Raw genomic sequence first — 15,131 nt, forward strand, 5'->3', positions numbered from 1 at the left:
AGCCCCCAGTTGGGTCCGGAGGGCGGGGACCAGGGGGCGTGTCCAGAGCCGGGTCCGGGGGCGGGTCCAGGAGGCATGTCCAGGGCCTGGCCCAGGGGCGAGTCCAGGAGGCGTGTCCAAAGCCGGGTCCGGGGGGCGTGTCCAGAGCCGGGTTCGGGGGCGGGTCCAGGGGGCGGGCCCAGGGGGCGTGCCCAGGGGGCGCCGGTGGGCGGAGCCGTGCGCTGGGGCGCTGCGCTCCGGGACCGGCCGCCCGGGCGCCACTTTCCCAGGCGCAGGGCAGGGGCGCGGGCTGCGGTCCCCGCGCCGCCGTCGCTGCCTCCTCCGAGCGGGCTCGGCCCGGCGCGGCCGGCGCCAGAGCGATGTGACCCGGGGCCGGGGGCGCGGGCGGGCCGCAGCGATGTGGCTGAAGCCGGAGGAGGTGCTGCTGAAGAACGCGCTGAAGCTCTGGGTGACCCAGAAGAGCAGCTGCTACTTCATCCTGCAGCGGCGCCGCGGGCACGGCGAGGGGGCCGGCCGGCTCACGGGTAAGGGGCGCGCGGCCGGCGGGCGGGCCCGGGCTCCCGGGGCCTCGCCACCCGCCGGGGACGGCGCTCCCAGCCCGGGGCCGCGTCGCAGGCGGCGAGCGCACGGAGACCCCGGGCCAGGACGGCCCTGCCGGGGCGTGTTCTCCTCTTTCTTCTGAATTTCTCCCCAAAGCCCGGGTCTGGGTTGTGGCACGGGGACTCGCGGGCTCCTGCATTTTCCAGGGCAGGGCAGGTGCCTTTGCTGCTTGGCCTGGTGGGCGCCTGGAGGCCACGCTTCGCTCGGGGATCCAAGGAGGAAAACTGGCTTGAGCGTCGCCCAGAGAGCGAGGGCCTGCGGGGCGCTCCGGGACGCCCCAGAGGAGCGTGAGCCCCGTACAGGTGCCAGGTGACAGCGGGCACGCCGAGGCCGGCTCCGCCCGGCCACCTGGACTCGCCCTAGGCTCCGGGCTGCGTCGAGCGCGGCTGAGGACTCGCGGCCATCGGACGGCGGAGCGCAGCTCGGGAGGCCCGGGCGATCCGGGAGCGGCCAGGGCGTGTGGGCAGGGCGGGCCAGGGACTGTCTCCGCAGCCGGCAGGGAGACAGAGGCACCGCGAACCCCAAAGCTCTTGATCTTAGTGTCAAAATTGAGCAGGCCAGCTATTCTTCTCCTTCAGTTTTTCCCAAGGAATTACATGAGAAAAAGCAAAACTCTTTCTTGTAAACTCTGTGAAAAACAAAGCGTTAAAAAAAAAAGTTATGATCCGAAGCACTTTGAAAATCAAACATTTGGGAAATCCAGGCCAGCTTGCATTCGCTGGGACACCTGTTTAAGCAGGTCAAAGCCAACACCAAACCAAACCCTTGGCTTCGGGTTTCTAAGGAGGGGCTAGTGGATTCGAACTGCTGACCTTTTGGTTAGCAACCACAAGGCTTCACCACTACGTCACCAGGGCTTAAGCAGGTCCAGGAAGGAACAATTTATTGAGTCCTTTATGGAATTTTCGAAATTTGGAATATGAAATAAAAGCGGCCTAGATCTTCTTCCCATCACCTCCCTCCTTATACAGAGGAGAGGCCCGAGACCAGATAAATCAAGGGATCCAACTTGGGTCCTGGGCCTGGGTGTTGGTGACTCAAGTGCAAGGGAAATTGTTCTTAGTATACTTTAGGGCAAGAAAGCTGTCAGTTGGGTGAGTTAGAGGGGGTGGTCTGAGGCTCAAGGAGTAGCTGGGAGTTCTCCAGACTTGTGGGTGAGAGGGATTGTGGGTAGTTGGGTGACTGATGTCGGTGGTCAGCAGTGGTCTGGTGGTAGTGGGACAGGTCGAGCAGGGGTGGGGGGAGGGGGATGCCTCTGGAGCACCTTGTGAGTTTCTGTAAGCTGCTGGAGGGGGTTCGTGTGGGTGTCAGGAGACCCTAGGGGCCTTGGTGGGTCCCTGAGCATCACAGTGGCACTTGATTTCCAGGCTCTCAGGAAGTGGAGGCTGATGGAGCTCTTGGAAGAACATCAGAAGCAAAGAGGCCAGAGGAGAGGGTTTGTCCTCACCTGCTTCGACAGCAAAATAAAACTGAAAACCCATTGACGTGCAGTCTGACTCATAGCGACCCTATAGGACAGGGTAGAACTGCCCCATAGAGTTTCCAAGGAGCAGCTGGTAGATTCGAACTGCTGACCTTTTTGTTTAGCAGCTAAGCTCTTAACTACTGTGCCACCAGGGCTCCTTCTTTGGTGGCAGTATCTTTTAATTTATGGCACATTAAGTGTGGTATCTAGCCTGTAAATGGTCTCCTTTGGTGGGGAATGAAGACAGGGTTGAAGATTTGAAATGGAAAATAAAGAGAATGTTTGCCTAGCAAAGGCTTTCATTCCTTCTCTTGGTTTCCTGCACACTAAGTGCCATGATGCTCTGTAAGGCTGCTTTGTGAAAGACTCCCAAGAGGCACGTGGATGAGGCCTGCTGCCTTCAGGTTAGTCACCATCTAGCAGGGGAGACGGGTCCAGACAAAGAAGGCAGAGCTGTGGATAAGATGCCTGACCTTCTGGAGTGTTTCTGGCACTGTTGTCCACTTGACCTGTAGTTCAACTCAAAATGATGCACTTCCTGTTACATTCAGAATCCAACAGGTCTCATATTGTCATCCCTGCCTGTGGCTTTGGCCTTACTTGGTGTTTACTTTGATTTGGGCTTATTCTTAAAGGCAGTAAGATTAGCTAAAAAAAAAAAAAAAAAAAAGGAAAATACACACACACACACAGACAGGACGGTGTGTTTTATTTCAGACCTCCGTTGACTGAGAAAGGATGATACCCTTTCTGAAGCCAACCACTTTACCTTCGGGCTCTTAATTGGGAAGCAGAGAGCGTTGCTGTGTGGGTTGAGCAACTCGGAGTTACCACATCTGCCGTCAGGGTAGTCTTAACAGGTGCCACTTGTAACGTTGAGACTGACGTGATACAGAGGGCAGCTCCATGTTGGTGACAAAAAAAAAAAAAGACAGCTGGCAGAAAATACAGAATTCTAATTCAGAAGGCTTTCAGCAATTTATTTTAAGGGTTTAAAGCTTGAGTGTTTATATATGAAAACAATAGGTGCTACAGTGATATATGGAGCCCTGGTGGTGCGGTGGTTAAGAGCTCTGCTGCTAACCAAAAGGTCTGCAGTTCGAATCCACCAGCTGCTCCTTGGAAACCCTACGGGGCAGTTCTGCACTGTCCTGTAGGGTCGCTAGGAGTTGGAATCAACTCAATGGCAGCTAACAACAACAACAACAAAGTGATATACAGCGTGGTGGTGGTTCATCGATAGACATCTCACCTTCCATGCAGGAGACTCAGGTTTGATTCCCAGCTAATGCACCTCGGCCTCAGCCGCTGGAGTCTGTCAGTGGAGGCTTGCGTATTGCTATGATTTGGAACAGGTTTCAGTGGCGTTTCCAGACTAAGACAGACTAGGAAGAAAAGCCTGGCACTCTACTTCTGAAAATCAGCCAGTGAAAAAACCCGTGGATCGCAGTGGCCCAAACACAGTGTGCGTGACGCGATACGCATTCTGGCAGGCTGAGGTGTTTGTGTGGAGTTGAAGGGAGCAAATAGAGGTGGCCAAGAGGAATTGGAACCAAGATATTAGGGAGCGATAATCAAAAAGTGTCTCTTCTTTTATTGCATTACCAAATTTTTTGTTAGATTTAAAGAAAAAAAACCCCCACAAACCAAACCCATTGCCGTCAAGTCAATTCCAACTCATAGTAACCCTGTCGGGCAGAGTAGAACTGCCCCGTAGGGTTTCCAAGGCTGTAAATCTAAGGAAGCAGACTGCCACGTCTCCTGCAGAGTGGCCGATGGGTTTGAACCACAGCCTTTGGGCTAGCAAATATATGTCTCCATTGGCATTTAAAATATATTTTGACGTGTTTAAAAATTGCCCGCCCTCAAAATATAAACTTTCATTTCTTTGAAGGTTATTATTTGTCCTCCTACCCATGAGTCAGAGCCCTGGGTGGCACAGAGGTTAAGTGCGCAGCTGCCAACCAAAAGTGGGCAGCTCAAATCCACCTGCAGGTCTTCGGAAACCCTATGGGCCAGTTCTGCTCTGTCCTGTAGGGTCACTTTGAGTTGGAACCAACTCGACAACACCTAACAAGCCTACATACACACTCCCCATGCATCTCTCCAGCTGTATTTTTCTCCTTAACTGTTTCTTGCTTCCTAATACATGACATAATTTACTTATTTATTTTGTTCATCGTTTGCCCCTTACTAGGATGCCTGTCCTGGAAGAGCGGGTGTATGACCGTTGGTCGCACCTGGCACATGGTGTATACTCAGTAAATGTTTGCTGAATGAGCAGAGGAATGAGTATGCGCAAGAACGATCGAGCCCACTTTTTCCTAAAAGTTGGCTGGGAGGCGGGGCCCTGCTTCACCGACGGGGGCTGAGGTGACCCCATGGAACAGGAATAACCCTTCTCTTTTTGAGGCTTCCTGTTTACCTGGCCACCGTGGAGAGCTGGAGGGGGTACTGACTTCTCAGGTGGAGGGGACTGGCTGGCACAGATGTGGGTGCCATTACCACCCCCTGGGATCTGTCTGGAGAAGGAAGTCCTGGGCTCTGGGCAGTGCTGGCGGCTGTGGGAACTTGGTGGGGCTAAATTCAGCATTATACGCTGTTTCCAAAACTCTGCTGACAGGGGTGATTCTGCTGTCCTGGAAAGGAAGTAAAGATCTGCAGTGTTCACTTGGATACAGTCCCTCGCCTCTGGGAATATTTGGTGTAAAAGTTCACGCTGCCGTGGGAGAACAATGGCATGAAGTTAGCGTTCTGGAGGCGGTGGGCAGAAGGAACACCCAGCATCACCGGCCCCGGGGCCCTCCCCCCGCTTCCTTGGAGGCACTTCAACTTCACTTGAAGACAGAGTGTCATCACCTAGATGTGCCCTTCTGGAGGATTTTATTATTACTTTTTCCATCTTTTATTATGTGCATTTCTGTATAATCTTGCAATTCTTCTTCCAAAGAGGCTGGCAGTTAATTAAAGAGTTAGAATTTGAACACAACAATGATGTTTTTTGCTTTTCAAAACGCCTACCTTATGCCTCTGTTTCTGTCATTGCATTTGTGGTAGTAGTTACGGGCTATCCAGTTCCCTAAACATGTAGGATCAAGGGAGGTAATATGGTATCATGGAAATAAAGCGCTTTGGAGTTAAGTCTGCTGGTTAAGAATCTGGGCCGAGAGGCCTTGGGCTAGTTTATTTAGTTCCTTTGAGTCTTAGTTTTGATGATGTTGTTAGTTGTCCTGAGTTGGCTCCAACTCACGGCAACCCCCGTGCATCAGAATAAAAGGTTGCCTGGTCCTGCTCCATCTTCGTGATTGTTGGTGTGCCAGAGTCCATTGTTAGGGCCACTCTGTATTTTGAGTACCTTACAAACTAGGGGTCTCATCTTCTAGCACTACATTGGACAATATTTTGTTGTGATCCTAGAGTTTTCATTTGCTAATTTTTGAAAGTAGATTGCCAAGCTTTTCTTCCTAGTCTGTCTTAGTCTGGAAGCTCCGTGAAGCCTGTCCACCATAGGTGAACCCTGCTCGTATTTGAAATACAAATGTCATAGCTTTCAGCATCTTAGCTACACACGAGCCACCACAGTAGGACAGACTGATAGACGGGATGTGGGAGACTTAGTTTTACTCATCCTTAACACAAGGATGATAATGAAACAGACCTATCAGGTTGTTAGAATTAAAATAAACAACATATATTAAGGGCTTAAATGTGCTGGGTGCCGAGTTGGTTTAAAAAAAGATAAAGCAAAATGACATTAAAAAAAAATTTGAAGAACAAGAGGGCTTCTAAGAAAGAAGGCATTGTGAAGATGTTTCCATTGTAATGAAGGATATAAGACATACTCATCTGTTAGAAAATGCAGTATTCAATGAGTATAATCAAACAGGTAAATGTTTAAATAGGGATTTGTGCTAAGTTTTGCCCATAGAAAAGGCAGTTTACAGGATTTGGGTACAAGGGCTTCTTTGACCAAGTTAAATCCGAATCCAAAAGAACCAAGCCCCGTTGCGGTCAAGTGGTTTCCAACCCATAGCGACCCTAGAGGACAGAGTAGAGCCGCCCCATAGGGTTCCCAAGGAGCGGCTGGTGGATTCAAACTGCCGATCTTTTGGTTAGCAGCCGAGTTCTTAACCACTGTGCCACCAGGGCTCCTAAATCCTGATAGTAAAGGGAACCTTCACCTTGCTTCCCCGCGTAAGTTTGAGTACAGTGTGTACAGAGCGGACTTGTCTACTTGCTGCCTGTGGAACAGTGTCCTGTCCTTGTTGTTTTGGACCAGGTGAGAGAGATGAAGGTGACACTCGGGATTCACAGGAGGTCGCAAGGCTCGCTGAGAACCACTCTCTCGGAAAGGTTGAAAGCAGGTGAAGCCCAGCATGGTGTTGCATTTTTTGGCAGGTCCGCCCAACACTGGCTTGAGTTCCTCTCAGGTAGCTGAATTTGTTGGTGGGTTTCCTCTCTGCCAACGATGAAAATCTTTGGCTCGACTGGGCAGCTGTTGCCTCGTGTAGACTTCCCAGATGCTGGCTCTAGTGTCTCACAAAGGCTTTGGTCTTGTTTTCCAAAAGCACAGTAAGGAAGAAACCACAAATAAAGGAAGTACTTTGATTTTTCTTGGTATCTTTACAATTCAGTAGCATCAATTTGAAGAGATAGCAATACCGTAATTTTATAGGCAAAATAATTGACACAAATTCTTTTTATTGTGGTGAAAATATACACAACAAAAAATTCTTTAATTCATTGGTTTCTGCGTGTATAATTCTGTGACATTGACTACATTACATTCTTCATGTTGTACAACCATGATCACTATCTTTTCCAGATTATTCCGCCACCATTTGTAGCTGTGTAATGTTTTGACCTCCAGGAAGGCACCTTCCACAGGCATACTTGTTCCTTGCTTACTACTCCATTGAACCCTTTTGCGTGCTGTGAAATTTTTCTGGGAAGAATTAGTGAACACGATTGAGGTGGTGTCTTAAGGGTTATATCACGAAAGATAGGGGAGGGGAGGAAGAAGGGTCTTTTTACTCGAGCTCAAAGCTCCTGGGAAGCCACAGAGGTTGAGTTGTGAGTGGAACCCTTAGGCTTTTCAGCGAGGACTCTGTTGGAGCCCTGGGGAGGAGCCCTGCCCATGTCTCAGATGCTGGAGGGTGGGAGCGGGAGGTGAGCGTGTCGAGGAATGGAGTAGAACACATGACTTTTTTGAATTATTATTTTTTAAATTATGTATTAGGTGAAAGTTTGCAGGGCAAATTTGATTCCCGTTTGATAGTTTGTACATAAAGTGTATCATGGCTTTGGTTTTATGCCCCACAATGTGTCCACACTCTCCCCATTTCTGCTTTGGATTCCCTGTTTCCTTTCGTCCTGATATTCTTCCCCTTTCTGCCTTTTCATCCTTGCTTTTGGACAGATGTTGCCCTTTTGATCTCCTATAATTGATTGTTTTAAGAAGCAGGTTCCTCTTGGGTGTTAGTGTTTATTTTATGGGCTTGTCTATTGTTTGGCTGGAAGGTTAATTGATACATTTTTTAAGGTCTGATAAACCATTAATAAAAGCTTTGGGGTTTCCAACTGTTGCATTTAATGAGAATGTAATAAGGGCAATATATTTGTGATGAGATAATCAAACAAGGCACTGGCTTTATCACTCCAGGACTTTAAAAAAAAAAACAAAAACAAAAGACAAACCCGTTGCCGTCAATTCTGACTCGTAGTGACCCTATAGGACACAGTAGAACTGCCCCAGGAGGGTTTCCTAGGCCGTAATTTTTTTTAATCTTTCTGAGGAGCCCTGGTGGCACAGTGGTTCAGAGCTCGGCTGCTAACCAAAAAGGCTGACAGTTCGAATCCACCAGCTGCTTGTTGGAAACCCTATAGAAGCAGTTCCACCCTGTCCTATAGGAGTCACCATGAGTCGGAATCAACTCACTGGACAATGGGTTAATCTTTAGAGAAGCAGACTGCCACATCTTTCTTCTACAGAGTGGCTGGTAGGTTCGAACTACCACCCTTTAGGGTAGCAGCCAAGCACTTAACCACTGTCCTACCAGGGCTCCTCCCAGGACCTATTAGATGGTACAGAGGTTTGGGTGGTGGGGCAATGGAGGCTAGCCGAGTGAGGATAACTGGAACTCCTTCGGGATTGCTGAAGATAATTGAGAGGCTGGTAGCTTTTTAAGAATCCGTTTACTCGCTGTGAAGGGATAAGGCTTTTCTGATCTTGACTCCACATTCTGGTGGCATTAGATAAAGAAGGAATTTATTTAAAATGAAAGTAGTAAATCTGATAATCGTTCCAGTACAGACTTTTTTCTAATTGCTAAACTTTAATCAATTGTATTAAAAAGCCCAGAACAAATTTTAACACCTATTTTTTTTTTAACATCTCCTTGGGTATTGCATGAAGCAGTCCTGGTGGCGCAGCGGCTAAGCGCTCGGCTGCCAACCAAAGGTGGGCAGCTCTAATCCGCCAGCCACACTGTAAGAGAAAGATGTGGCTGTCAGCTTCTGTAAAGATTTCAGCCCCTGAAACCCTATGAGGCAGTTCTACTCGGTCTTATAGGGTCACTATGAGTCAGAATCAACTGGAAGGCAATGGGTTGGGTTTGGTTTTTTGGGTGTTGCCTGCTCTATCTCTGCACCAACTCTCCCCTCCTTCGCGTGCTACTTTTCACTACAGACCCTCCAGTGCGACCCCAGGACCTCTTCACAGCTGTTCCTTCTGCCTGGGCTGCCTTACCACCCGCTCCGGCTGGCTACTTCTTCTCACCCTTCGGGTTTCGGCCCTGACTCCACTTCCTCTGAGGTGTTTACCTAAGCCCTGCCCCAATCTGAATTTGGGCCACCCTGATTTCTTGTACCACCTCCTACTTTTCCATTATCCTGCCTACTTTGTAACTGTGTAAGTCCTTGTGGTATCTGTTTAGAGTGCACCAGGCAGTGAGGTCTGGGGGGGGGGGCGTCCCATGACCCCATTGCTCATCACTGTAACTCCAGTGTATCACGAGAGTACTTTTTTTTTAAAGTAATATTTTATTGTGTTTTTTGGTAAAACTGGAGCACTCTTGATAAATATTTGTCGAATAAACGGATATCCAATAGAATTGATAGATGCGAGCTTGCCAGGTTAAGAATGTCGTTCGTAGTCCTGGAGATAGAAATTATGCAAAAACAGGAATAAATAATAGAAGGAGTGTTGTCATGCTGATTCTCATGGCAGCGTGCCGTAAGGACAAGCAGCAGTTTGTCTGCTGGGCCAGCCCAGCCGGTAAGCTTTAAAAATTCTGTGCTATACCAGGGTAATTGCCCCACTACACCACCAGCCAGCCAGCACAGCTCTAGGAATTCGAGTCATTCATATTCTTCAACATTTGGCAGGTCTGTCGGTTCTGCTGGATTTTATTATATTTATTTTTCTGCTTCCTGCTTTTTACTTAAAAAAAAAAAAGAAATCAATGGCAAATAAATAAATAGCCCCTTAGTAAGATTTTCTTAGGAAAAGGTACCACATTTCGTCGTTGGTTTTATTCTGTGTATGTAACTATTGATAGAGTGGACACTCAAAAACAGAACGGTAAACACAGTGGTAATTCACCTAAAGTTTAATGTGAAATTTTTCATGTGCATGAAAGTAGACAACGTAACAGTAAAATATAAGCAGTAAAAGGAACACCATGTATCCACCACCTGTTGCTAAAAAATGGGACATACCCGGTGCCGGACTGGCCACTTGTGCGCCATCCTGATCACACCCACCTCCCTTTTCTGTGGGAAGTACTGTCCTGAATTATGTGGTAGATTCTCCTTTGCCTTTCTTCATAGTTTTAGCACTTTTATATGTATCCGTAGTCAATACAGTGTTTAGCTTTGTATGTATTTTATAACTTTATCCAAGGCAAGTCATACTTTATGCATTTTTTTCCATCTTGTTTTTTCCTCTCTGTTGTTTCGGTGACGTTCAACCCTGGGGATACACGTAGCCGTAGGTTATTTATGGTTATTCGTTTTCCTTGATGTGTAGTATCCTTTGAATGAATGTATCATTATTTATTTATTAATCCACCTGTCAGTGGACATTTGGGTTTCTTGTTTTGTTTTTTGATATTACAGACAACGCTGCTATGAACATTCTGGTATAATGTTCTCTCAGGAATACACCTATGAGGGACACTGTTGGGTGTATTAGTCAAGATGGGCTAGCTTATGCTGCGGAAACAAACACCCCAAACATTTTATGGGTTCAACATGTGACTTTATTTCTCCCGCATGCTGAATAGCCGGTGTGGGTCAGCAGAGATCTTTTCTTATCTTTGCTTTTGGGCAGATATTGTACTTTTGTCTCATATAATTGCTTGTTCTAAGGAGCCCATTCCTCTCAGGTGTTAGTGTTTATTTTATGGGCTTGTCTGTTGTTTGGCTGGGAGGTGAATTGATACATTTTTAAGGGCTGATAAGCCATTAAAAAAAGCTTTGGCATTTCCAACAGTTGCATTTAATGAGAACATAATAAGAGCAATACATTTGTGATTAGACAATCAAACAAGGCATTGGCTGTATCACTCTAGGACATAATAATAATTAAACAAACAAAAAAGCAAGACCCATTGCAGTCGAGTTGATTCTGACTCATAGCGACCCTATAGGATAGAGAGTAGTTAGTCAAAGATGGCTGTTGGAGTCTCCATCCCCAGGGCTTCCATGATTACAATGATAAAAGAAAAAAAAAAAAAATTTTTTTTTGAAAATTTGCCGAATCTCATGCTAGCTTTTCAGGCTTCCGCTGGAAGTGACGTATATTCCTTCTGCTTATACTTCATTGGCCAAAGCAAGTTGTGTGGCCACATGTGACCTCAAAGAGATGGGGAAGTGCAATCCTACTAAGTGCCTGGGAAAAGAGAACTGGAACATTTGTGGTCAGCTCTAATACTGGGTCATAGGGATGTGCATTTTCAACTTTTCTAGATAATTCCAAAGTGTTTTCCAGAGTGATTCAGTGTATAAAAATTTCCAGTGACACATTTTCTCCAATACTTGGTGTTGACAGAGATGTTACTTTCTCCCAGGTTAAACCAAAACCAAACCCATTGCCCATTGAGTCAATTGCGACTCATAGCGACCCTATAGGACAGAGTAGAACTGCCCCATAGGGCTTCCAAGGAGTGGCTGGTGGATTTGTGCTGCTCACCTTTCGGTTAGCAGCCAAACACTTATCCACAGAGGTATAAAATAGTGTTTCATAGTGGTTTTTGTATTTCATTTATTACTAATAGGGATGAGAATCTTTTTATGTGTTTATTGGCTGTTTGCTTTCCCTTCTGATAAATGTTTGTGTCTTTTAAAACAGTTTTTATTTATTTTGTTGTCGTTGAGAATGAGCACAGTAAAACAGACAGCAATTCAACGGCTTCTACAATTCAGTGCCATTGATTACATTCTTCGAGTTGTGCAGCCCTTCTCACCCTTCTTTTCTGAGTTGTTCCTCCCCCATTAACACAAATTCATTGCCCCCTAAGTCTCCTGTTTAATCTTTTGAGTTGCTATTATCAATTTGATACCACATAGATAGACCTCGAAAGAGCACAATGCTCAAGGCAGATATTCTTTACTAACCAAAACCCAAAGCTAAACTATTGTTTGATTTTAAGAAAACTTGAGGGAATATTTTTGGTTTAAGGTTTAAAGATTATCTCAGGACAATAGTTTCAGGAGTTCATCTAGCCTCCATGGCTCCAGAAGGTCTGGAGTCCATGAGAATTTGAAATTCCATTCTGCATTTTCCCACTTTTGTTGAGGATTGTTCTATAGAATCTTTGATCAAAATGTTCAGTAACAGTAGCCAGGCACAATTCAGTTCTTTTGGTCTCCTGGCAAAGGAGGCAGGTGTTCAGGGAGGCAGTTGGTCACACGTTCCATATCCTCCTTCTATTCCTGTCTCTCCTTCCGCAGTTGCTCCAGGTGAATAGAGACAAGCTGTTGTGCCTTGGTTGACCACTTGCAAGCTTTTAAGACCTCAGGCACTACACAAGGAACTAGGAGGTAGAACAGAAGCACTAAACATGTTATTAGGCTAATCAACTGGGATGTCCCATGAAACCATGACCCTGGACTTCCAAACCAAGGAACTAGGAGGTTGAACAGAAGCACTAAACATATTATTAGGCTAATCAACTGGGATGTCCCATGAAACCATGACCCTAGACCTCCAAACCAAGGAACCAAATCCCATGGGGTTTTTGGTTGTAATGTTTGGGTCTTTACCTGTTTTTCTGTTGGGTATCTTTTTCTTATCTTATTTTTAAGAGCCACGTGTGTGTGTTTTCTGTGTTCTTTTTCAATTGTATGTATTTAAAATTCTCCTTCTATGACCTGGCTTTTAGCTTTCTTTATGGGTCTTTTGAAGAACCAACATTCTCAGTTTTCTTATAGTCAAATGTATCTATTTTTCCGTAATGATTTGCGCCTTTTGGTATTTGTTTAAGAAGAAATTCTTAGAAGGGAATCTCCAGGATGGTGATATCCTGAAATGACATCTGAAAGAGCCCCAGTCCAGACTGGAGTGGCGTAGAAGTTTCCAGGACAACTCCCATGAGAAGAGAAATGGGTAGAAGAGCATATTTAAGGAAGAGCTGCGCACCAGGGGAGAATTAGAGGATAGATTATTGATACATAGAAAATAAACAAGTTGAACATCGCAGGACAGTTGCTAACGCCAGGGAAAATGAAAAATTGTATAGGGTGCAAAAAGTTTTGTAGTTTACTACAAAGCTCAGCTTTCAATAATATAAACCCATTGCTGCCGAGTCGATTCTGACTCATAGTGACCCTACAGGACAGAGTAGAACTGCCCCATAGGGTTTCGAAGGCTGTAAACCTTTACAGAAGCAGACTGCCACATCTTTCTTCCACCGAGCAGCTGGTGGGTTTGAACTCCTGACCTTTGGGTTAGCAGCCGGGCACTTAACCACTGTGCCACGAGGGCTTCTTCTCAATAATATAAATAATGTGAATGTTGACTAGTGATCTAACCAAAATTATTGCATAACTGACTATATTGGGAGGAATGAGCCCTGGTGGTACAGTGGTTAAGTGCTCGTCTGTTAACCGAAAGGTCGGCAGTTTGAACCCACCAGCTGGTTCTCGGGAGAAAGATGTGGCAATCTGCCTCCGTAAAGATTTACAGCCTTGGAAACTCTATGGGGCAGTTCTGCTCTGTCCTGTAGGGTCACTATGAGTCAGAGTTGACTCGGCAGTGATGAGTTTGGTTCTTTTGGTTGAATGGGGAGACATGGGGTGTGGTGGGGGGTGGGGATAATGGTGGGGGTAAATGAGAAGCACCTAATTCCTCTCCTTCTATATCAGACAGTTGACAGATAATCCCTAAACTAAAAATTCAGGAAGTGGTAACATTAACACGTTTTTGGAGATGTGAAAGTAAATACAAAGAGAATCAGTTGAGAATTGAAAGTGGTTGCCCTCGGGGAAGAGGCGCTCTGGTGGCACAGTGGATTGAACCCACCAGCCACTCCATGGACAAAGATGTGGCAGTCTGCTTCTGTAAAGATTATAGCCTTGGAAACCCTATGGGGCAGTTCTCCTCTGTCCTATAGGGTCACGAATCGACTTGATGGCAACAGGTTCTTTTTTGGTTTTGGTCCTTGGGAAGCTGGGAAGTGGGAGTAGGGGAGGAGCAGGGGACTGTAGAGTTTCTAATGAGCCTTGTAGAATCATATGCTTCTCTATTAAAAATCAGCAACAACAAACAACCGTTGCCATGAGCCGATTCTGACACAGAGTGACCCTGTAGGACAGAGTAGAACTGCCCCATAGGGTTTCCAAGGAGTGGCTGGTGGATTCAAACTGCTGACCTTTTTGGTTAGTAGCCGTAGCTCTCAATCACTGCACCATCAGGGCTCCAGCTTCTTTACAGGCATATGTAATAATAAAATATAAAAGAAGAATCTAAAATTTGAGAGAGCTTGGCATTCTTCTGGATAATGGCTTTATATGGGTAGAGGAAGATCAGGATGGGAGTTGAAGCAATAGCCCATCGTTGCCTCATGGACTGCCTTTCCTTCAGATATTTGTCCTCTCAGTAAACTATATTTAGCCTTCAAAATGTCTAGCATGTGTGGGGTGCGTTGATTTCACAGAGGCTTAAAAACTATTTTGGGAAATGCATGTAATCTTGCCAATTATTTTTGTTTGAAATTGAAAGACATCTATCCGGACATTTTTTTCTCTCTAGAGAGGAGATCCATATCAGAGTTATAAATTTTTTTTTTTGATCTCAGCTTCAGAGAGGTGGTATTATGAAGGTAACCCATTCCCTCTGGAATCTCAGTTTCCTAACCTGTAAAGAACAACAACAACAACGATAATAACTAAAACATTATTTTGTTTGCAGAGGATTTTTATACTTCAGACTGTTATATTTTCCAGATATGTTAGCGAAGTCCATTGAGCTATTGGTAGTTGAAGAAGGAAAATCCGTTCTTTCCCAAAAGTCCATTTCATTCAGTAGTGCAAGACCCTGTGCTCTTGTGAAGCTTATATCTAGGGAGGTGGGGGTGGAGGGTGATATTGAAACTCAAAATACAGACTAGTAAACAGTGGTAAGTGCCCTGGAGGGGAACAGCAGGGGTTGTGAGAGAGAATAACACAAGGCTATTTTAGGCTAGAGTGTCCGGGAGGGTTTCTCCGAAGACCTGTGATTTCAGCTGAGCCGTGCAGGGTGAGTGGGATGGTGCTAGCCAGGTGAGAAGTTGGGGAGAAAGCATACTGAGCAGAGGAAATGGCATGTGCGGCAGCACGGAAGTCTCTGAAAGTCTGGTTGGACAAGTCAACTTTGAGATACTGTGAGCTGTCTAGTAAGGCTTGTAGATGAGGAAACCACCAAGGGGCCTGCGAGCTGGCCAGGAGGGCATCAGCAGAGTGTATTTTCCCAGAAGCCAAGAGAAACATGTATTTCAAGACGGTGGGTGGGGCCACCTCTGCAGTGTAGTAGAGAAAGGCTTGTAGGACGTTGGTGACTCTACCTATACCCAAACCCGTTTCCGTC

At 46.2% G+C, this 15,131-nt stretch overlaps 1 protein-coding gene across 5 annotated transcripts in view; it reads left to right on the forward strand.

Annotated features, from left to right (window-relative positions):
- The first annotated feature begins 274 nt into the window (after window positions 1-274).
- Window positions 275-15,131, forward strand: part of TBC1D8 (TBC1 domain family member 8) — a 133,325-nt gene continuing 118,468 nt past the window's right edge. For all 5 annotated transcript variants that reach the window (XM_049856318.1, XM_049856314.1, XM_049856315.1 and 2 more), the window contains exon 1: window positions 275-524. In XM_049856318.1, the coding sequence (XP_049712275.1) occupies window positions 398-524 (127 nt within the window). In that variant the 5' untranslated portion in view covers window positions 275-397. The remainder of the gene's footprint in view (window positions 525-15,131) is intronic.

This window comes from Elephas maximus, chromosome 17, assembly GCF_024166365.1.
Source record: "Elephas maximus indicus isolate mEleMax1 chromosome 17, mEleMax1 primary haplotype, whole genome shotgun sequence".
NCBI lineage: Eukaryota > Metazoa > Chordata > Mammalia > Proboscidea > Elephantidae > Elephas > Elephas maximus.